This window comes from Lynx canadensis, chromosome B3 (genome assembly GCF_007474595.2).
Source record: "Lynx canadensis isolate LIC74 chromosome B3, mLynCan4.pri.v2, whole genome shotgun sequence".
NCBI classification, from domain to species: domain Eukaryota; kingdom Metazoa; phylum Chordata; class Mammalia; order Carnivora; family Felidae; genus Lynx; species Lynx canadensis.
The window spans coordinates 67,222,033-67,246,075 of NC_044308.2; the positions used below are offsets into that span (position 1 = coordinate 67,222,033).

Below are 24,043 nucleotides of genomic sequence, written 5' to 3' on the forward strand. Positions count from 1 at the left end.
CCCCTTTTAATCCTTGTTGTCAGTGCTTTGGGGTTATTGCAATCTTCTAGCTCAAGTCTCTCCTCCTCACCTTACCCCTTGTCAATACATCATCCACAGGACTGTCATCATCACGCGTGTGAAGTGTAAATCTGATCATATTACACTTTGCTTGTAAACTTTTGCATTGTTCCCCATTGCCTCAAAGTAAAATTTAACTCCTAGACACAGCCCAATGTGTCCTTGGGGAAACTGAGGCTTGTAAAAATAGGCAGTCTTCTACATCCACCCTATCTATCCTTTATGAGTTTGTTACTATTGATGGTTTCCCTAGAGTGAGTACTCCCTTGTTCCTCCATCTTCTACTCCCCCTCTCTGCATGCTTTCTCTCTCCTTTTTTTTTCAAACTTTATTTTGAGAGAAAGAGAGTGTACATGTGCACATGAGCAGGGGAGGGGCAGAGAGAAAGGGAGAGAGACAAATAAGAGAGAGAATTCCAAGCAGGTCCTACTCTGCTAGCATGGAGCCCTACACAGTGCTCCACATGGAGCTTGAACCCATGAACCATAAGATCATGACCTGAGCCGAAACCAAGAGTAGGACAGATGGTCAACTGACTCAGCCACCCAGGTGCCCCATATTCCTTCACTCAAGTAAATCCAAACTGTCCTTAAAGTCTAAACTTCACAGTCATGCTTAAATAAGCCTCCTGTGAGCTGCCATTTTCTTCTTTGACTCCCAGTATGTAGACTTCTCATGCTATATATTTTTTCTATTGTTTATTATAACATTAAACCATGTAATGTATAAAAACTAAATTCAAACACTATCAAAAATGAAAAATCTTCTGATTCCAAGTTCCCAGGTTTTCTACCCCTTCCCACAGCAGCCAGTCTTCTCTGTTCTAACGTATCTCTTCAAAAACTTTTTTTGCATATGTAAATACATATGCAAGCATTTATTCAGTTTTACCTAAATTGGAGCATGCTATGCACATTTTTCTCCATCTTCCATTTTAACACATAAAGATACATGTCATTTGTTTCCACAACATCATTAGGTGGATAACTATTGAGCCCATTGTTTGTTGATGAACTTTATTCCTTACTGATTTCTTTCATGCTTTCATGTCTTTTGCTACTTCAAGTAATGCCAGAATGAACATTACTGTACATATATTTTGTGGCATGAATAAGTTTATCTGTAGGATAATGTCCTGGAATGGAAATACTGCGTCAGAATGTATATATGATTTTAAGGGTAATAGACATTGAAGACATCCATTTTCAGCTGTGGTGGAATAACTTACATCAGACCGACTCTCCCAGTTAAAAAAATTAGAATAGTTATATGAAATTAAAACAGAAATAATGTTGGAAGGCATTAGAGAATTACAAAAAAAAATGAGAAAATTTGACGGGATTCCAGTGAGAACAGAGCCTCTATTCCCTTCAAGATATTTTCTAATTCAAAAAAATGGTACAGGGATAGGAAGCAGTTATGGAGAAAACTCTAGCTGAGTAGGGCTTTCATGGCACTGGAGAGACCCAAATTGGAATTCATTGCAAACCTAAGTGGAGTGGACCTGGTTAACCCTCCAGGTATTCAGTTGGTCTCCTGAATGGGTTATAGCTTAGGGGTAAAGGCAAACCAGAAATAGAGCAGCCCTTGCAAATACATATATCCCACTTTTGATCATACCAATCCTAGACTGAATTAACCTGTGCTACTACTCATATTGCTTGTTTCCTCTTAAGAAGGATAACATGATTCACAGCCTCAAACTGTCTCTAAAATATTTCACATACAGTTTTCAGCAGGCAATCAGAAATTACCAAGCATATCAGGAGATCTGATGAGAGAATTGAAACCAGAGAAACTGAGAAAAAAACACACCCTAGAAACAGTCTCAGAGGAGTCATATGATCACATTCCCAGATCTAGACTTTAAAATGACTGTGGCATTGGGTGAGAAGATGAACTATTTTAGGGGAAATTCGGAATCTATACAGAAGAATCAAATAGAATTCTGGAACTTAAAAATACAATGTCTGAAATTAAGGATACAACATGGGTTTATCAGTAGGTTTGATACAGTTGTGTAGATAATTAAAGACCTGGAAGATAGGGTGATATAAAACATCCAGGCTGAAGCACAAAGAAAAACAGGATGGAAAGTAAAGAGAAAAATATAAAAGATATAAAGGAGAGAAGTTTGTCATACCCGTAACTGGAGTTGCAGGAGTGAAGGAGAGAGAAAAAGGAACAGAAGCAATGTTTGAAGGGATTTTACTATAGGATTTACCTGTCATTATTTTTGCTGATTTTGACAAGGAGCTTTTCAAAATAGTAAAAATTGCTCAAAAGAGAAGGATTGAATATTAATGGTTAATTGCACATTTTTGGCAGGAATTATTTTTTCCTGATGGTTACAGAAAATTATGCAAAACAATCTAGTGTGTCTTTTTCTCTGGCTTCTGCATAGTCTAATCTGTGTGTACATGAGCTTTCCATGAAGTAAGTGCTAACTAAATTTTTACACCAATTTGTTATCAATTTATTTCTCACCTCATGCACAACAGTTATCTGACACAACCCAGATCTTAACCCAGATTTTTGGTTTTCTTATTTTTCCTTTCATTTTTACTTATGCTCATAAAAGAGACCTCAATCTGATGTACCCAGAGCACAATGATTCTAATATTAAAGCAGAATGAGTCATTTGTCAAACTCCATCTTCTTTCTGCATTTGTAGGGTATGACTTTTTTTTTTAAATTTTTTAAAGACACGTTTTCTAGGACTCTGTCTTCTCTGTCATTGCCTAAGACAAATCAGATTTTAAGGAATGTCCGTATGTCTCTATCTTTATGAATAATGTGATTAACCTCATTAAGTGAGATAAAAATCAACTACGTATTCATTTTTCAACTTGTTGGCACAACTCTCCCAAATACTCAAGAAATTCAAAAAGAGAAAAAAAAATGTTTGACCTTGTAGGAATGGGAGAAAAAGGGATTAAATAGAGGAACCCATTTTGTTCACCTGCCTCAGATCTCCTGAAACATCTTTTATGTACCTTTTGTGTAACGTGGGTGGACATGACTTATAAAATGTAATAAGTTAATTGAGCTAATATGTTAATCCTTTAATATATTATTGTATCTAAGAGTTACTATTTTTTAGTTAAGGGAGTTTTTGTATATTATAATGATTTCCCTTGAAGAAATCACTATTTAATCGTGAGAATTACAGACAGGTTGGTGGCAGAGGTGGTGGAGAAAAGATGATACCTTTGGGCAAGGGTCCTTTTCATAGTTCATTCAGATTGCCTGGGGAAGAGGCAGTGTCAGACAGCAGTCAGCAAGCTAACTCTGTACCCAGGAGCTCAGCTGTGAATCCTGACTCTACTGCTTACTTCAAACATTGGTCTAGTTAGTTTCCCACGTATAAAATGGAAGTAATAGCAATAGGATGATATATAAGGTGCTTAGCTCAGTATCTGGCACATTCTAAATGCTCAATAAATGTTAGCAATGTTTACTATTATGAGTAAAATTTGCTATTACTGAAGAATAATTCTGGAATTTTTCTGCTTTACAATAAAAAAACCCCAGAAAACTGAGTAGACACAATAGTTGGAGTAACATTTTAAACTCTCAAGAGATTGTTAACTGACATATATCAACATGTAGATAACAATCCTAACAGAAAACTGGCAAAGGCTGTGGAGAAACGCTGTACAGAAAAGAATATCTCAAAACCAAATACAGATATGAAGAGATGATCAAACAGATTTAGCAATCAGAGAAGTACAAATTAAAGCAATAATGTTACCTTTTACCAGTTTGACAAAAATAAGAAAACTGGATAATGCCAGTTGTTGACAGGTGAGGTTTTTACAGAACCTTAGGAATATAGGTTGGTACTACCATTCTGGAAGGCAGTATTGCAATTCCTACATTAAATATCCCCATCCTATCAGTCCACAAGGGACGTTAGTGAAAATAGTTTTTGCAGGTTTATTTTTGATGGTGTTGGGGTTCTTGGAAGCAGTATGAATGTCCATTGCCAGTTAGTTAAAATTAACCAGTTACTTAAAATGTGTTGAGTGCACATTATGAAATACAGGTCTGCAGTTAGAAAAATATCTTCAATGTGCATATAGCAACAAAGTGTTGAATGCATAAAAGTGACATGGAAATCAATTAAAAATACAGGCACACAAAATAATAATACATTTGCAAGGACATAGACAAAAGATACCCATTAAATATTTCTAAATGTTTGCCTCTGATAAGGAAAAATCTTGAATAAATTATACAAATAAATGGCAATTAAAAAAAAACAATGTAAGTTACTTGCATATTGCTGAAAATTTGAGTATAATAACGTACAGAGAAGTAAATAAAAAGCATAGTTTCTCCACCCTGTGATGCACACTGCTAACGTTGTTGGTGCATTCTGAAACAGTTTGTTTTTTTTTCCTGGGAGTTCACTTTTTATACAAGTTCACATAATTAAATAGTTGTGCATGTCTTATTTACATAATTAGGTTCAACTGTACATATAGTTTGTCTTGGTTTTTTTTCCTAGCATTATGTCATATTTATTTTCCCACATAAATATATCTAATTTGAAAATACATTAATTAATGGCTGTGTGGATCCCATCATATTTGTATCCTACATACAAATGTATTATGACAAATTTAATGAGTTATCTCTTGTTGGAAATATTTGTTATTTCTAAATTATTATAAATAATTTTACTTATTTTAAAATTATTATAAATAATATTATGATTATTATCTTTCCTACTGAATCTACATGTACATTTCTGATTATTATTTTCTTTAGATAAATTCCTAGGAATGTAATTTCTAGATCAAAAAATACAACTTTAAGGATTGTACATTTGTAACTCTAAATTAACTATAGAACAATTTTAGCTTGCTTCTTAAACTTCTGCAGGTTCCTAAAATTATCATCTGATAAGTGAACAAATGGATTCTAAAATTATTTTCTCCTTCGTGGGTTTTTTCCCCCAGGACTATTTTCTCATTGTTCAAAAAAGTAGATGAATTTTAATATAAAAGTTGCATCAAATTTTAAAGGTTTAGAACTATTCCTTAAATGTTAAAGAGGAGTCTTATTTTTGTGATGTTTTACAGTGTTTGTCAAATGAGTCTTCAACTTTTGGTTCAGAAACAACCTTCTGAGTCTTTCCCTTCTCCCATTTCAACATCGTACTTTCATCCTCTATAGTTGATTATTTTGATATTTACCTCCACATCTCTAAATTACATGTTTGTATTACTACTTCATGACTCTCTTCAATTTTAGCATTATTTATTCACTTATCACTCCAGAATATGCAGAGTTAGCTGTCTCCCTTTACCTCCACCGCATATGTGAACTTTTTCCCTCTACCATCTTCCCATATGGTTATTTTGCAAGTCTAGTTGACATTATGATAACTGTGAAAACCCAATACACAGCTGAATTAGGTAATAAACTCTGGTCATAAACCTTTCCTGTACAACTTTTTATTTTTTCCCTTGAAATAATAATTGTCTTGTTCTTTGATCTATTTAGTATTGTGCTCACCACTAATTCAATGCTGTACTCATTACTGGTTTATTAATCTCTTATCTAGATGTTCAGGGGTATTGAGTATTTTGTCAGTTTTCTCCCCAGAAGAAGTTTTCTCCAACGCCTTCTGACATGTAGCCTGGACCGGTTTCCTCCTATGCCTGTTGTAAGGCTGTCATCCTAGCATCTCCCCATAGTCCTGGAGATCCCTTGATCCTCCCTCTGTCTTGGAGCCCTTGTTTCCTGGACACAACATTTTCCTTTTTCTTTGTTTATTCTCACTTTTGTGAAGCATATTCTCTAGAAGATTTTTAGGAAAGGGTCCACAGGAGGTAAAACATTTGAGACACTGTGTATTTCTATAAATGTCTTCATTCTTTCCTCACTTTGGATTGGTTCTTTACCTGGTCACAGAATTCTATTTTCAGAATATTTTTCCTTCTGGATCTTATTTCCTTGCATCTCAGTACTTTTGAGAGCCCAAAATCATTCTGATCCCTAACTATATGTGATCTTATTCATTTCTCTCTCCATCTCCTCTCCAAGAGTATATATTTCTTTTGTTCCTAGAATTATAAAATTTATTTGCTATGTCTTGAGTGAGTGTGTTTTTATTCATTGTGCTTGGATAGGTAGAATTTTTAGTTTGAAAATTTCAGTTTGGGGAAATTTCCTTGAAGTATTTCACTGATGTTTATCTTCCTTCTGTTTTTGCCTCTTGGAATTCCTATTATTTAGATGTTACTTAAATTTCTAACTTTTCTTTCCTTATTTTATCTGATTCATTTTTGCCATTTCTAGAATTTTCAATTTTATCTTCAAACCTTTGAAACTGTGCCCCATAGGGTCTATGAGGTTGAAACTAGCAGAAAGTTTAAAGCTTGTTTTTCAGAGAACTATTCCCCCCCTCCCTATCAGATACTGTGTCTTTTTAGACACCCCCCCCCCCCCGCAACAAATCCACTAGCTATGTCTGCAGAAGCCTGGACTCAAGGTCAATTGCTATGGTTCCAGCCTAGGTATAAGATATCTCCTAGAGATAAGGAGTCCCGGACCTCATCTAGTTTCTACCTGCCCTCAGAGCATGCCTGTAGCTCCTTCTCCTTGCCCTCAGGTAATCTCCTGACTCAGGGTCTGAATTGTGCCTCATTCTGATGTCAATCTCCACTCCCCAGTGAACATGGGATATATGTTACATACATGTTACATACATGTTTGCTCAGTGTACAGACTCCATCTTCCCTCATGAATACTCATAACTTTTCCCTTCCCTTTTCCTCAATATGTATGTAATCTCAACCCCTATGATTATAAAAAACATATTCTCTCCCCTTGGAGGGAGGCGGATTTGAGGCTTGCCCTCCAGTCTCGTCTCCACGTTTGGCTGCTTCTCAAACCCTTTCCTTGCAGCATACCTGACTTCTGTCTCAGTGATTGGCTTTGCTGCACATCAGGCAGATGGACTTGGATTTGGTTACAATTTCAACTGAGTTTTTCATGGCCTATTTTTAATTTCTAAAAGCTCATTTTTTGTTCTCTGAATTCTCTTTTTTAAAATTATAGCACTCTATCCTTATTAGAGTGTATCCTATTTTTATTGTTGTTCTCTCTTTTTTTGTTTCTCATTTTTCTTCCTTTAGTTTTCTTTTCCCGTACATAGTCTGTTTTCTCCATTGTTTCCGTTGGTCTCTAACTTTAATTTTAGAGATGTTTCTGCTAACCTTGGTGTTCTCCTCATATTTAAGAGTAAGGGCCTAAATTTTTTATTGTAAGCACTAAATGTGTGGATAGGGCTTTATGATCTCGAACTTTACTATAGGAAGGTATGGCTAAGTCATTTAATCTAAGCCATCTAGATTCCAAAGAAAAGGATTCTCCAATCTCCTCTCTTGAAGTAAAGACATGCTGCAATTTGTTTTGTTTTGTTTTATTTTGTTTTGGTTTGATTTGTTTTGTTTTCCTGGGAGTTAGGCAGGAATAAATGACTAGCAGTCTCAGAATCTTATGTGCATACATTAACTCATTCCATTTTATTATAGTTCCTCTTCCCTCAGCTGTGTCTCATTTCTCCTACGCCAGTTCCTCTGTTTTCATCACCGTATGCAGAGAATAAACTTCCAGGGTTCTGCCAGGGTGGAGGAAAGACAGTTGCCAGGCTACAGGGAAGGAATTTAGGGATCTGACTGCTTGTTAAACAGACTGCCAATCAATCTTTATTTTGGGGCACTTTTCATTTCTCCTTCACTTTTCGAGGTACCTGGTGCTGCCAACTCCTTACTCTGTTTAAGAGGAAAGAGCTGTTCTACTGTGTAAATTGGGTTGGTCCTCTACACTCTCCACTGTTGACCTAGGACTCGGTGTTCTTCATTCTGCTAAATTGTTTGATTTTGTCACTTCCTCTCTTCTGTTCCCCATCTTTGTCAGTTTATTCCTTGTTATGAAATACATTCTAGCAAGATTTTAGAAAGGAGTGAGAGTAGATATAGGGATTCAATCTACCATCTTTGCCGGCAACAATTAGTCTTTAATCAAGAAATTTCTTAAGATCATCTAAATAAAAGTTGTCTGCTAGATGGGAGTGTGGAACCATACCAGCTGAAAAAGTGTGAGTTCATAGGTTTGGTTGCTTCTTCCAGGACTGTTCACATAGAATTGGGAAATCTGAATTCTTGCCTTGAGTCAAAGGTAAGCAGATATGTATTGACTATTTAAGGATTATACCACTCTGCTAGGTGTTGAACTAAACCAGGATAAGTGTAATGCAAGTTTCAAGCTTAAAACTGTGTTCCAAGCTCTGTTCTATAGGAGTTAACTTATATCTTCCTTCTGGGTTTGACAAAAGTACAGTCTGCAATCCAAGCTACCTATCACTTTTTCAAAAAGAAAAAGAGGGGCACCTGGGTGGCTCAGGCAGTTAAGCATCCGACTTCGGCTCAGGTCATGATCTCACAGTTTGTGAGTTTAAGCCCTATGTCAGGCTCTATGCTGACAGCTCAGAGCCTGGAGGCCGCTTCAGATTCTGTGTCTCCCTCTCTCTCTGCCCCTCCCCTGCACATGCTCTGTTTCTCTCTCTCTCAAAAATAAATAATAAAACATTAAAAAGAGAAGAAAAGAAAAAGAAAAAGAATTTCACCAAAGTTGATTTAAGAGAGACAGAATTTTAAGCCTTGTTCCCTGCAGTGCCAACTTTATGGAAAAGAACACCTTTGACTGACCTTGAAAGTAAAAAGTAGGCAGAATATCTTTGACAAGAGATTTTGAATTTTGAACATAATTGAGTTGGAAGGATATGTGAAACTTTATGGTCAAGATGTCCACTATGATCAATAAAAACTATAAGATGTGTTAAAATTTACTCTAAGAAAGTAAAAAATATTTGCCAGACAATTTCAAAGAAAAAAAATTAAATGTTGAGAGTATTGTGAGTAACTTCAGAGGTAAACTGACAGTCATACTGGCCTTACAAGAGGGACAGTATTTTTGACTGGCTGGATTATTTAGAGTATATTTTGAGCAGTAGGAGAGGAAGTTGAAAAAGGAGGTTGAAACCAGACAGAAAGAGATTTTGAGTCCTGAAATGAGTATTTAATTATCTAAACAATGAGAAATAACTGAAAGTTTTAGGGGAAGGCAGTAAAATCCTTAAAAGTGTACTTTAAGGATTTTGACCAGGCAGTAGGGTCCATTGATTGTTGTATTTAAAGAGAAGAGGTGCAGGCCATTTTCCACAGTTAGTGGCTGTTTCAATATATGACTTTGAACTTATTCTTCACATTTCTCTGAATGTGTTTCATAGGTGAACTCTTAATTGCCAGTGTCATGTTGTACTAATAGAATTGAATAATAAGTATTTGTAAGGACTTTTTATACAACCAGTCTATGTTAATCGCTTTAAAGGGTATGAAATAAGTAAATGATTTGGTATTTTTCATGACACAGAGAGTCTAACAAGTCTAGAGACCTGGATAAGATGAAGCCAGATAAATTGGTATTTACTATAAATGTAATTGGAAGCTAAAAAATGGAAGATGGTTGCATGACCTGGAGTAGCTGAAAATGATATCATTCAAGTATTAGCACTTAAACTGGTTTGAAGGATGGATATATTTACATGGATGGTGGCAACGAATTGAGTTAATATGGATGAAGATTTCTTGGCAAAAAGCCATGCAGGAACAATGAGGAACTTGGTTTCAATGGAACTAAGAGCTGGTGTTGGTAGATTCATAAGAAACAGATGAGGTGGGAATTTATGACCTCATCAAAAAGAGCCTGGAGAGATGGGCCAGGCAATTTGGGGTAAGAACTAACAAGATGTAGAAGGTTTATCAGCAGGGATTTATATTATTAAAAGATATCATAGGAAATTTAGTCTGGCAACAGTATTTATGGATTTGGGATTAGAGGAAATTAGAAATAAAAAAAAGAGTCTAAGACACTGTTATAGGTAACAGTGTGAAGGGTTGGAGTATGATGCCTGCTGACAGTAAGGATGAAGAGATAGGACAAAATTGAAAGAAGATTCTGATGGAAGAAATGGAAAAGAAATTGGCATCAAACTGACAGAAGCCAAAAGGAAAGAATTAAAGAGTAGTCCACACATAATGACTGCGGAGACTGGAAGCATGTATTTCTGCAGAGGAGAACAGGGTTAAGAAAGAACATGATAAGCTTGGTCTTAAACACACTGAGCTTCTAATTATAACATATAAACCAAAGGCATATTTTTTAAACTATGAGATTGGAGCCCAATTGAGATGTTCAGGCAAAACACTAAAGTTCATTTATCAGCATATTTTAGAGTCAATATACAGCTTCAAGTTCTGGTTTTATTTAGTTCTAAGTTCCATAACCTTTGCAAATCAAGTTAGTTCTCCCCACTAGAAAAGGGAAAAAATAAAATTTTTTAGCCATTTTATGGAGTATATATTATATGCTGGACAGAACATTAGGCTTTCCTTTCATTTGGTTTTATTTCTGAAAACAGCTCTTCTATGAGATAGGTACCGTCGTCATCTCCACTTTACAGATCAGCAATCTGAGGCTCAGAGAGCTGGCCTGACCTAAGATTGCACAGCCAGAAAGTGACTGAGCCAGGGTTGAAACCAAGGATTGTGTCTCCAGCACTACTGCTTTTAACCAGTTGTGCAACACTGCTCTCACTGCACATGACTACAAATATAAGCCTTACTTACTTTTGTAGCAAAGCTGTGTATTTATTAAATGCTTACTAAGTGCCATACTCTGTGCTAAGCACTTTTTATGCATTATTTTATTTGATCAACTAATCTATGAGATTGTGACCATTGATATTTACATTTACAGATGAGGGATCATTCAGAGGGTGAGTAATTTTTCCCATAGTCACACAGCTGGAGAAAGTAGCAGACGTTGAATATGTGCTTAAATCTGTCTGTCTGATTCCAGAATCCATGCTCCTCTTTATTCTTAAAAGTCGTTCTGAGGATTAAATAATTATATCATTTTCTTAACTTTAAGGCATAAAACAAATGGTCTTTAATGAATGGTGATAGTGTTGGTTTTAGCAGCAGCAGAATAACATAAAGGTGATGGTTGAAGCCTTGGAGTATATGGGCTATCCAAAGGAATAAATTGAGAAGAATATATTACAGAGAATCATGAGGGATATTTATAATTTAGGAGGAGCAGGAAGGGGTCAGAGAAGCTTAACAATAGCTTAAGAAACATGGTAACATGAGACCTGAGGAAGATGATTACAAAGATATGTGACATCATAGTATCATGCCACATAAAATTTGGAAAGGATAAGGTCACTGGAGTCTCCCAGCAAACGCTTCTCCTGCTGAGATACCAATAAACACAACCACCATCCACCAGTTTCCCAGTGAAGAAAACTGGCAATTTTCCTTAATTCTTTTTAACTTTCCTCACTCCTCCATTCAATTATGGAGCCTCCTAATGTATGGAGCCTTCACGTATGCAGCCTCCTAACAATATCTGTCAAAATACCTTGCCTCTCCCTTCTGTCCTCACTGCTATTTCCTCAGTTCAGGAAATCTTCACCCCCTGGCTAGATTCCTCCAGCAACTTCTCAGTTCTTTGTGCTTCCTGACTTACTTGCCTCAACCATTCTCCATTGTGTGACCAGAATGTTTCTAAAAGATAAATGTGATCAGTTCAGTTATCTGCTTAAAACCTACCATGGGTTCTCACTGAACTTTGGATAATGACTTAGCATGACTTACAAAACCCCATAAGATGTGTCTTCTTTCTAGTCAGCCTCATCTCAGCATTATTCATCTAGTTATGATCCAGCTATGCCATACTTACTTCAGTTTCTAGGACCCATCATGTGCTCTGGTACTTAATATATGCTGTTCCCTTTGGAACAACCTTTCCTTCTCTCTCTCCCTCCACCTCTGCCTCTCTCCCTCCATCTCTGCCTCTCTCCGTTTAGGCTTTCCTGGTTAACTCATCCTTCAGATTTTACCTTAAGTTTTATTTTGAGAAGGTTTTGGGTTCCTTCTGGTTAGGTATTGTGCTTTATACTCCCACAGCATCTCATGCATCCACAGAAGCAACCACTACCTTTTATTGTAATTGCTTGTTTAACTTTCTGTCTGTATTTCCAGATACAAAGCTGTTCTATGCAGGATTTATATGTCTGCTCCCATCATTATCCGCAGCACCTAAAACGATGCCAAACCTATAGTAGATACTCAATAAATAATTCTTGAGTAAGTTCTATGTTTTAGCGGTTTTTATAAACCTCATGGTTTTCTGTAGGTGGTGAGAGGATGAAATGTGATTTGATTTTACTTTTTTTTTCTTTCCAATTTTAAGATGCCCAACAGATAAATGAAGCTGGTTTAAAAGAAGAAAAATCTTGATTTAATAAGAAATTCTCACAATTGTATTTATTATAATCTTTTAAAGGAATAAAAATTAAACAGGGAAGCCAGATGCCCTTAACTTTTTCAGTTCAAAAATCAGTAGCATTCAAACGGAATTGTTATGACTATGAATATTCATCTATATATAAGTACACTAGAAAAAAATAGAATCATGTAAGTAATTTCCTTTTTATTTACTAGGAATTCACTTCTTAAATGTTCAGACTCTGAGGCATTTTTATAATCCATGAAATGACCCAAGTCAGCCACATCTGTCAGATTGCTTTTTAAAAAACTTATCTTAACAACAGTTAGATGGAAACCCAATAAATGGAAACCCAAACTCTTTCCCCAAGAGTTTTATCTTTTGGGACAGAGAGAGACAGAGCATGAACGGGGGAGGGGCAGAGAGAGAGGGAGACACAGAATCGGAAACAGGCTCCAGGCTCTGAGCCATCAGCCCAGAGCCCGACGCGGGGCTCGAACTCCCGGACCGCTAGATCGTGACCTGGCTGAAGTCGGACGCTTAACCGACTGCGCCACCCAGGCGCCCCCCCAAGAGTTTTATCTAAAAGAGAACATAGGGTGCCTGGGTGGCCCAGTTGGTTAAGTATCCAACTTGATTTTGGCTCAAGTCATGATCTCACAGTTCGTGAGTTCAAGCCCCCTATTGGTCTCCGCTCTGTCAGGGCAGAGCCTGCATACGATTCTCTGTCTCCTCCTCTCTGCCCCTCCCCCACTCTCTCTCTTGCTCAAATAAATAAATAAATAAGTACATAAACTTTAAAAAAAATAGAACATAGCACAATTTAGATATACATGAATCAATGAGTATGCTTTTGTGCGATGAAAATTATATTGTGTAATAAGTAAAGAAATGATCTTGTTTTATTAAAAATAATTCAACTCATTAGAAAACAGCAACATTTCTTTTCAACTGGTTAAGATCCTTTAGAACTTTTAATTTATCTATTGTATTAGCTTTATATCTTTGTATTCATACAAAGGTTGGGACCAAATGGTAGATGTCCGGCAAAATAGCACATGTGTTAATTTACCCAATAACCAGCTGGTCTAAATCTTTTTCTACATAACATTCCCCAAATGGTTGAAAAGAGTGGGGGAAATGTCACATCACTGATTCAGTGGCTAATGAGATAAGGAAAACATTGACTATCATGTTTGAATTTTATTTACTGTTTCAGATTTCTAAAACTAGAGGATAAAAATCCTGTTTCTAAGGGTAGAGAAAAAGAAGTTAGTAACTTTCTCTGCCCTTTTACTTGGTATTTCTGATTAGGGGTGGCTTTGTTTTAGTTCAAATTAGACCTATCAGTCCATGTCTTTTGGGCTCTTGTCTGGGAGCATGCATGGGTATCTGGGCCATAAGGAGGGCACCCAATTGTGTCACTAAGTACTACGTGCTATACAGTGGGAAGGAGCTAGGAGAGAGTCTAAGGAATTTAGAAACATAGTCTCATGAGAAAAAGTCACACATGAAAAATTTTAAATTCAAGAAGTACATAGTGATGCAGTGCAGAAATATATCACAAGCCAGAAATATATCATAGTGTAGTCCCACAGGCAATAAAAAGGGCAATTCCTTTTAAGTTGAAGAGAAGAAAACTAGATGTTGGGGTTTATCACTTTATATTTCATTTTATAAGATTTAGTGTGTTTTTTTTCCTTCAGCCAGTCAAGATCCTTTTGAATTTTTATTTTATTTTACCTACTGTATTACATTTCAATCTTTATATCCATGCAAAGGATCGGATGAAATAGATGAAGCATTGATTGTCAGTCTACAGAGTTTGCTTTTTACTAAACAGTTAACAGTCAGCCCCCAAAAACTTTTAAGCAAATGGTCATATATTGTTAAGGAGAGTTAGTATGGTAATAATATGTAGGGTAGATTGGGAGTTATGAAAACTAAACAGGAAGACAAGAGATGGTTGTAATTGTTGAAGTGTGAAGTGATCATGGAGGATATTAGACTGGAAGATAGTGTTCACTACCATTCCCCTAGTATATAGACTAGGATCTGGCACTTAGTAAGTACTGAGTGAATCTTTGTTGATTCAATAAATGAATTAATGTAAAAATTTAAAATGTAGGCTCTCTGGCAGAAAGAATGACAGAAGGAAAGGAAGGAGTCAAGTTCTTCAATATCTCAAGTTTTCATTGTGATTGAGCCATTACAGAAATAGGGTATTGAGCAGGGAGAGAACGTTTTGAGAAAAAATCAAGAACATTGCTTTATTCATGTTAAATTTAGAACAACAAGCCTCCCAAGTAAAACAGTAAGAATTTTGAGGGGTGCTTGGGTGGCTCAGTCAGGTAAGCGTCTGACTTTGGCTCAGGTCATGATCTCAAGGTTCGTGAGTCCAAGCGCCACATCAGGCTCTCTACTGCCGCCACTTTAGCCCACCTCTGATCCTCTGTCTCCCTCTCTGCCCCTCCCCCGCTTGTTCGTGTTCTCTCTCTCTCTCTCTTTCTACCTCCCTCCCTCCTTCCCTCCCTCCCTTTCAAAAATAAATAAACATTTAAAAAAAGAATTTTGACAGGGGCCTAATATATGGGAGAGAGATCAGTGACTAGGGTTTTTGCTTTGCGAGCCATTTGCATAGAAGTAATAGAATAGTGGTCATGATCCTCAAAAAGGGAGTGTATAGATAAAAGAGCAGAAGGCCCAAGGGAAGGGCAAATTAACCTAATAGAGAAAAAATAGCATATATTGAGAGTGCTTACTATGCACTTAAGAGCTCTTGTATGTGTCATCTGTTTTAGCAGTGACAACACACTTATAAGAGTAGGTATTACTAGGAAAATGGAAATTCAGAGAAGTTAAGCAATTCATCCTAGGTTCTACGCCTAGTAAGTGTTGGAGCCAGTATATGAACCTAGATCTGTCTATCCTTGATTTCCATCTTTGGTGAAACTATTCTCTGGTCATGAATTTTGCCTATCTTCTCCACTAAATTCTTTAACATATTTACAATAGTTATGTTATAGTCTTTGCCTACTGAGTCCAGTACGTGGTTAATGTTGGGTCTGTTTCCGTTTTTGTTTGTTTGTTTTTCTATTGATTATAAGTCACAGTTTTCACTTTTTGACATCTCAAATTTTTTTTTTACATATTTTGTGGTAGATACTGAATAAAAAAGAAGAGTAGAGACTAAAGTAATACCGTCCCTCCCCAAACCACACCCCTTCCTCTGTCTGACAGCTAGTCTGGGGTGTTTATTCTGTTTAATCTCCAATTGAGCTGGGTCTGATCTGAGTTGCATTTTATTTCAGTTTACTACTTTTTTCAAATGCTTCAAGAGTAGGATCAGGGCTCTTCATTTATCAGGGCTTGTGGTCTATGCTCCCAGTGAGTCTAGATTTCTCTCTCTCTACCCTTCCCTCCCTCCACTCCCCTCTCCTCCCTCCTCCTCTTCCTTCCTCCCTTCTGTCCTCTCCCCCTGCTTTACTGTCCTGCCACCAGTGTTTCGTGCCTTTTCACAGGCTTAGTGCTCTGAGCCTCTCCTTGACTTCTTCCTGGCCTTCCAAGCCTTGGGAAAAAAATCTCTTAGTTTTCCTGCTCTATCCCCAGCCTTTGGTACAGTGAAAGCTCAATAGAAAAGACTTGATGAGTAGATGTTTCCAAAGGAATCTCTCTCTCTCTTCTCTTCTGTCCTGGCCCCAGCCTTCTGCGTGTAGCCACTATGTGCAGTTGGTTAAAGCCTTTGGGAAAGAATTGGCAGGCTATACTGACTCCTGGGTCTCCCCAGGACTCTAATAAGCCATTGCAGAAGTCCACATATGGTCATGTGTTTGACTGTTTTCTACACACGCTGATTGAAGTCTCTCTGTGGAAGTATGCCGTTATCCCATTAGGAAAGCGGCCATGCATCTTCACTCGCCTAGGAAAGGTCCACCCCAACCTGGAATTTAGTTCATCCAGACTTCTTTGCATCCTTAGCTCTCTCTATATAAAACAAAAAAAACATGATTTTGTAACCTGTCTGACGTATTTTTGCTGTTATGGTGAAAACAACTGTCTTTTCCACTTTTTACATACTAACTGAAATTGTTAAATATAGTTTAATCATTAATAAATATTAGCCCTTAGTGAAGAAATATGAAAAAAATTTATTTTTTTATTTTTCAATATAGATTGCTATTTTATGTACTTAAATTACAGAAAAAATCATGATAATTTAGTGAGAAACTAAACTTTAAAAATACTGCTACCTATTTAGCATTTTCAGTGACAGTAAGATTGATAGAAAAACTTATCAAAGAGAATTGCAAAACTGTATTTGGAATGATTAAGTGCTAGCATGCAATAATGGCAATTTTGAGTTGAAACCAGACATGGACTTGAGACATGTTAAAGACATATTGCAACTTTATTAAGCTGCAGTTTTCTGTGAACAGTATATTAGTAACACAGACTTAACAGGTTTTAGAAGAGTAAAGTGAATGTTGTGTATCACAAACATGTCTCTGGAATGGGCACATCTGGATTCTCCACTTCCCTAAACTGACCCTTTCTATAACAGGCATACATCATGCTTTGGTGCTGCAAGGATATTGATTTCTAATAGAATGCTGTGTCTTCGCAGGAGATTCATTACAGAGAGTGGTTGACTAGCATAGGCTTTGCTTCTTAAGAAAGTTCCCTCACAACGTCAAAGGGCCTTGGAGCTGGCTAAAAGTAAGCCGATACAGTTGGATTTTTCTCTGAGGACTCATGTCTATTAGAGCTTGAAGCTAGTAGAGTTTAGAATGGCTGCAAAAGACATCCTAAGCATTCATATTCAAGACTACTTCTTGGTTCATCAGCTATAAAAACCAGTGAGCTCTTTATTCAGACTTCTTGACTTAGAATCTGTGTTCATGCTGATGAATCAATAATAGAAAGGGAGAAGAGATGGGGCGCCTGGGTGGCGCAGTCGGTTAAGCGTCCGACTTCAGCCAGGTCACGATCTCGCGGTCCGTGAGTTCGAGCCCCGCGTCAGGCTCTGGGCTGATGGCTCAGAGCCTGGAGCCTGTTTCCGATTCTGTGTCTCCTTCTCTCTCTGCCCCTCCCCCATTCATGCTCTGTCTCTCTCTGTCCCAAAAATAAATAAACGTTGAAAAAAAAATTTTTAAGAAAGGGAGAAGAGATTGTGTATGTTTAGTAATAGAAGAAACATCACTGTTTCATTATCTTGTGGTGTTGAAATATAGGGTGTAGGATATTTGATAAGCTTCAAAACACCAAGGATATTGTCTTAATTTACTTTTGGATCTTCCTTATCTAGCATGACCTGCCTAATAATCATTTTTCAATAGATACTAGTTGAAGAAGTGATTACATGAATATTATGGAAATATTGTATGTGAAATGAAAATATCACTGGATACATCCAAATTTTAGATTTCCTGGTACTGGCAGTCTTTTTATAATGATAGTATGTTGGTTTCACATAGCAACTTACATTATTTTTACTAGAGACTAATAGAACTACTTCAGTAGGATAACAGCAATGCCAACTTTAATTTAAAAATCCAGCTATTCTTTGCTGGTAGATTATAGAAAGTATGCAAAGCTTGGATAAAGCATTTTCCAATTAAAGGAAGCTAATAATTGGTAATGTATACTCTCACATAAAAAGACTGACCATAAAAGTGAGATTTGAAGGTTCACTTGGTGGAAAGGTGCTGGAATGAGAAGACCTTTGAAAGGGAGATAAGCCAAAAAGAGGACAGGCCCTAGCTGGTAGAACGAGGAGACATTGCTGAAACCCATATCCCATTTTTGTTTCTACATTTTTATTGCAAAGCAGATATTAATTTAATTTGACTTAATATGGTAAAGTAAGCTGTTTTTGTTTTCTGCTTCCAAAAGGGCCACTGCCATAATTCTGCCTTGCTGATACTCTAGTTCATGATTCAACATGGTGAAAATTTCTGCTTTGCTCTTGTGAGCTCGTATAGCAAATGCCACCCAGTTTTCTTTCCCTCCTTTTCTTACTGTTTGGCTTTACGGTGTCATTCACATTACTGCTGATCCTTGGAGAGAACAGAATTCTCACAAACCCATGCCTTGAATCCCTAAGGGCACATAGTCAAGACTTGAAATGTAATGGATTCAGAATTATAGCACAACCACAAAAATAATCAAAGAAATAAATACATAACTATTCAGATAAAACTGAAGACTTAGGCCATAGTCCCAGCACTGGCAGTAATAGTGACATCAATGGAGTCACTCTTCCTTTGGGCAGTAAGGACTCTGGACTAGGGGAGGCTATAAGCAGGGAAAGCTATGAAATTCAGAACAAAGGGGATGGAATCACAGTCATAAAGCGTCTACACAAGAGCAGGAAGATTCTCTGACACAGCCAGTGAGCTGTGTTCCCCAGCATCAATTCCAGTCATATACCAGCCCAATGGGAGATTAATTTACTATTGGTATCAGGATTATTTAAATAATACAGCTTATATTTAATGCAAATCACAGGTTGTTTATTTCTTTGCTTGCTTGTTTGATTTTTAATTTCAGAATTAATTAGACAACATGATAAGCTATCTATCCCAACATTTCTTGGAGTTAGACCTTCCTAAGGCTTGTCTACAGCTTTGGAACGTCACTAGTTCTTGGTACCCTTGGAACTTCACAAAAAATAGCCTCAAGCATAATAACCATGTCTGTGACTCCTTTCTGTTCACAGGCCACAGGAAAGGCCTTAGATTGCTTTCTCTGTGTCTCAGAAAAATGGCCTAAACACGACCTATTTTTCCCCATTCACACATAGGTCAAAGGACAAGAAGCAAGCACAGTTTGGCTGCATATATTCTCATTTACTATCTAATGACTCAGTACCTTTCCTCTTTAGCCTTCTTTGAATCTAAAGCTGGTGTCATTCCTGACATTTATAATGATCTCTAAGTTTTCTCATTATACACAAAATGTTGGTCCTTTACATCTTTTTACAAGGATTTGGGGATTACTAACATTCCTATGCTTTATGATAACATTTTTCAGATGGCTTTAAAGATATGTTTTTTTTTTGTTTTTTTGTTTTTTTTTTAAATTTTTTTTTTTTCAACGTTTATTTATTTTTGGGACAGCGAGAGACAGAGCATGAACGGGGGAGGGGCAGAGAGAGAGGGAGACACAGAGTCGGAAACAGGCTCCAGGCTCTGAGCCATCAGCCCAGAGCCCGACGCGGGGCTCGAACTCACGGACCGCGAGATCGTGACCTGGCTGAAGTCGGACGCTTAACCGACTGCGCCACCCAGGCGCCCCAAAGATATGTTTTAAGTAGAAATATAGTTATTTTCCTGTAGCTTGTGATGTATTTTGGAATTAAAGTTTCTTGCATGTATTTTTTTTAGGGAAAAATGCTATTAAGTGACAATTTTTGCTATCTAATTTTAAGTTTTGTTGTTGTTGTTGTTGTTGTTGTTTTCCTCTTTTTAGCTTTCTAAGAAGTATGGAGTCCATGTTTGTGGAGAAGGTGGAGAGTATGAAACGTTCACTTTGGATTGCCCTCTATTTAAGAAGAAAATAATTGTGTAAGATACCATTTCAGCATTTTCTTCACTTTCCTTAAATTCAAGTGATGGAAGCAACTTAACATTAAGCTCGAGGCAACTTTTGTTGGGAGAAATAGAACATGTCCTCCAAGTTCACAAACACTCAATTTGTTTAATACCAGTGAAATCGTCTGAATACCTAAATCAATACCTGACAAGACGAGGCCTTCATAGAAGGCTATAAACTTTTTAGACATTGCACTTTCGTTTACTTGCTGATTATGCCCTGCAGTAAAACTGGTACCTACACACTGACACTTTTATCCTTTCATGAAGTGTGAATTGCCTGTATTATTTATCTTTCATTACAGCTACATTTGATAAACTGCCACATCAGTAGCCTGTGGGTTCCATTAACTCCATCCTCTTTTTCCTTTTTCTTGGCTTTTAGCAACTTGGAATAGTAATGCTAAACATTTCTCTTTCATTTTGGGGGGTTATTTTTACATATAAACTTTTTTTAAATGAATTCTATTTATGGTGAGCATAAGATTGTTAAAATTAGTTTAGTGAAAAACAAGAACTTTGTTTTTTTTGTTGTTGTTGTTCAGTTTGTTACATTGTTATCCATACTCTAAATTATGTCACTCTTCTCCTATGCTAAAAGAACACTTTATCTGCTTTTCCTAAGCTCTCATTCTTGGAAAAGATTGGCAGAATTATGCTTGATTTCAGAAGCCTCATCTGATGAAAGATTAGAATCCTGTATTGAGGAACAGCTTCAACATGTTCACCACTAAGGGATGGGTTTTTTGGTACATATTAATAATGAACAGAGGAGTGAGCTAAGAAAATTAAGACAACTCTAGGTGAATTTTCTAAACAGATACGTTTATCTAGTGAAACATGGCCAGGACACTTTCATTATCATATATATAATAATCATCCACTCTTCTTACATGTTCTTCTAACTTTTTTCCTTTAATAACCATCAACAGAATAATTTATTTGGCAAATATTTATCAAGTACTATTATGTCTAGAGCATTCTACTGCACATCATTGTTGTTCAGAGATGGCGGGGCACCTAGGGGCTCAGCAGGTTAAGTGTCCAACTCTTGATTTGGCTCAGGTCATGATCTCACTGTCATAAGATGGAGTCTGATGTCGGGTTCCACACCAGGTGTGGAGCCTGCTTAGGATTCTCTCTCCTCTCTCTGTCCCTCCCCTGCTCATGCTTTGCTCTCTCTCTCTCTCTCTCTCTCTCTCTCAAAATAAATAAATAAACACTAAAATAAAAGATAGGTTCTGCCTTTGAAGATTAGCTGGAGGATACATCTGTACACAATTAAGATACAAGATGATAACGGATAAAAGTCATAAGTTCATAGGTAGGAGATATTTCTTCATTCAGGTATGATTCCTGAATGAAGTGTACATTAAGTCTTACTCTATACTATCTGGTTTTTCAAGAAGAGTATTTGCATGCTAGTGAATTACAGTATAATGGGAAACTTGCAATATATTTGCTTATTAATATGAGTCTAACTAAATTAGTAAAAACAAAACAAAACAAAGCACAGTAAGAGAAAAATGCTAAAGAAGCAAACTTTTCCCATTTACTTGACAACTTGAGGTCTTAGAAGTCTTTATGAACAACTTAGAATTCTAAGAGATGTACTGCTTTACACTACATAACCAGAAGGTCTGTTTATTATAGTGCTTTAGCCCTAAACACTGAATCTTTTGTAGACATCATTTGTAGGCACAGAAACCTGAGCCTGACCAGGACAATAGCATGAGGGAAATTAGTCATGCTGTCGTAGAGAGGGATGTCAGGAGAGGTATGGAACCCCCTAGTTTAAAAAAAAAAAAAAAACAAAAAACCCTCTAGTGCCGAAATGAGCTGTTCAGTTCAATTGAATAATCATTTATTGAGATGAATTGTGTGAGCAGAGCTCTGCAAGCTACTGCCCTGCCCTGTAGGAGTTCTTTCTGCAACAGGAGAGGTGGGAAAATCACCCATACAAAAGTCCTAACATAACAGGTTAGACAAATTAAAGTTATTTGACTTAGAGATACAATTAAAAGTGTAGTTCTTGTAACTGTTTGTTAACAATTGACCATTAATAATACTGGATCTTGTAGGGGCACCTGGGTGGCTCAGTCAGTTAAGCGTCCGACTTTGACTCAGGTAGTGATCTCATAGTTTGTGAGTTCGAGCCCCATGTCGGGCTCTGCTGACAGCTCAGAGCCCAGAGTCTGCTTCGGATTCTGTGTCTTATTCTCTCTCTGCCCCTCCCCCACTTGTGCTCTGTCTCTCCCTGTCTCTCAAAAATAAATAAATAAATAAACAAACAAACAAACAAATCTGGATCTTGTAACTTTGAATTCATTCCTTGGACAAATTTAACAATTTGTCCTGTTCTATTTGATTTAATAGTGGCCTGCCACAGTTGGCATAAAACTAATTGATTATTAGGAAGCTCATTTCAAATGTCTAAATCAATTTATATATATATTTTTTTTTTGATGAGAAGGAGAAGACCACCTCTAAGGGGAGAAAAAATAAACTTTTACTTGCAAAATGATTTGATTATTAGGGATTTTTTTTTTTCAAAAACACATTGAATCCTCTTTGTATAATGAAGTAATTTAGAGAAATTGAGGTGGTTTTGGAAGTTTATTATAATATACATTTTGCCTCAATTAACATTTTTTAAATCTTACGGGAAAGTCATATAGCAGTCTTTGTCTGGAAGTAATTTTAAAACTTACTAACTAGAACATTTCACAATTCACTTTTCATGTCAATTAGAATGTGATTACTCACTTCTAGATACAGATTTTTAGTTCAGAAAATAAAGGTGGGTGTTTTGTTTGTTTGTTTGTTTCTGGAAAGGCCTTGAGGAAAAGAATTATAGCCTAACCTTTAACAAAGGAGGATAATTGCAAGACAATTGTAGATCCTCAAATAAAGAGCCTACTTATTACTTCTTACTTTGAAATATATATCTGTGTGTATCGGACATAAAAACTGAACTCTTAATGTTGTTTTAATGGAAGTGATTTTCTTCTGTCAATGAACATATTTTGTAAATGTCAGTATTTGATGCAACTCCATCTTTCCATTTGAATTATTAGTATTGGTATTACTATACTGCTAATGTAAAGTTGCTACAAATGGGATGGATGCATGCATGGATGGATGGATGGGTGAACAGATGGAAGGAAGAATGTGAAGGAAAGAAGGAGGGAGAGAGGGAGAACTAAACTTAATGGTGAAAATACTTTGTACTCATTTTCCCCACCTACTCCTATTTTCTACCCACTCAAGGCATAATTCAGCACAGAGCATCATAATGTGACATTTAGCAATAAGGATGAATCAAGCACTTATCTACCTTCTGACGTCTATCCTGTATAATCTGGGAATTTACTTAAATTTATGAACTATTTTCCTTATATTTAAATTTTTAGACCTATTAAGTATTATCTTTATTATGCTAGAGATCCTATATGCTATTATTGGTGTATACACACACATGTATACATACAGCATGCACATGAAAAAGTATGTATTCATGTGAAGATAGGTAACTGAAAAATTAGTGTGGGTTTGTGAGAGCTCACTAGTGTGTGTGAAGATACTTAAGAAAGTTTCACTATACAGTCATTTATTCAGCAAATGTCTGATAAATACCAGACAATGTACTCTGTACTGAGCCAAGAGAGGTCGGGTGGGGGTCAGTCAGACAAAGGTGATCAAAATCTGTTCCCTCTCTACGAAGGAAGACAAGCATACAAACATGTAATGATAATGTAGTAGATGTGCAATGAAAAGTCTGTGAACACATTACTGAAGCACATAAAGGAGAAAACTAGGGAAGGCTTTGCAGAAATGATACTGGACATGTCTATGAGGATAAGTGTGAATCCACAGAGAGTATCTGTTTACAGTTGTCTTTTTAGAAGAAGGGTAGGAACAAAGACCATGGCTGTGTCTCAAGAGATAATGTCAGGGTTTTTTGTTTTGAAGTGAGGGGATAGGGCCTGACCTCACACCTTGGGAGCCTGGCCTGACTC

At 36.7% G+C, this 24,043-nt stretch overlaps 1 protein-coding gene across 1 annotated transcript in view; it reads left to right on the forward strand.

Moving 5' to 3' along the window:
- Nucleotides 1-24,043, forward strand: part of DPH6 (diphthamine biosynthesis 6) — a 178,636-nt gene that overhangs the window by 149,924 nt on the left and 4,669 nt on the right. The window contains exon 7 of the mRNA XM_030318556.1: nucleotides 19,903-19,997. Within this exon, the coding sequence (XP_030174416.1) occupies nucleotides 19,903-19,997 (95 nt within the window). The remainder of the gene's footprint in view (nucleotides 1-19,902; nucleotides 19,998-24,043) is intronic.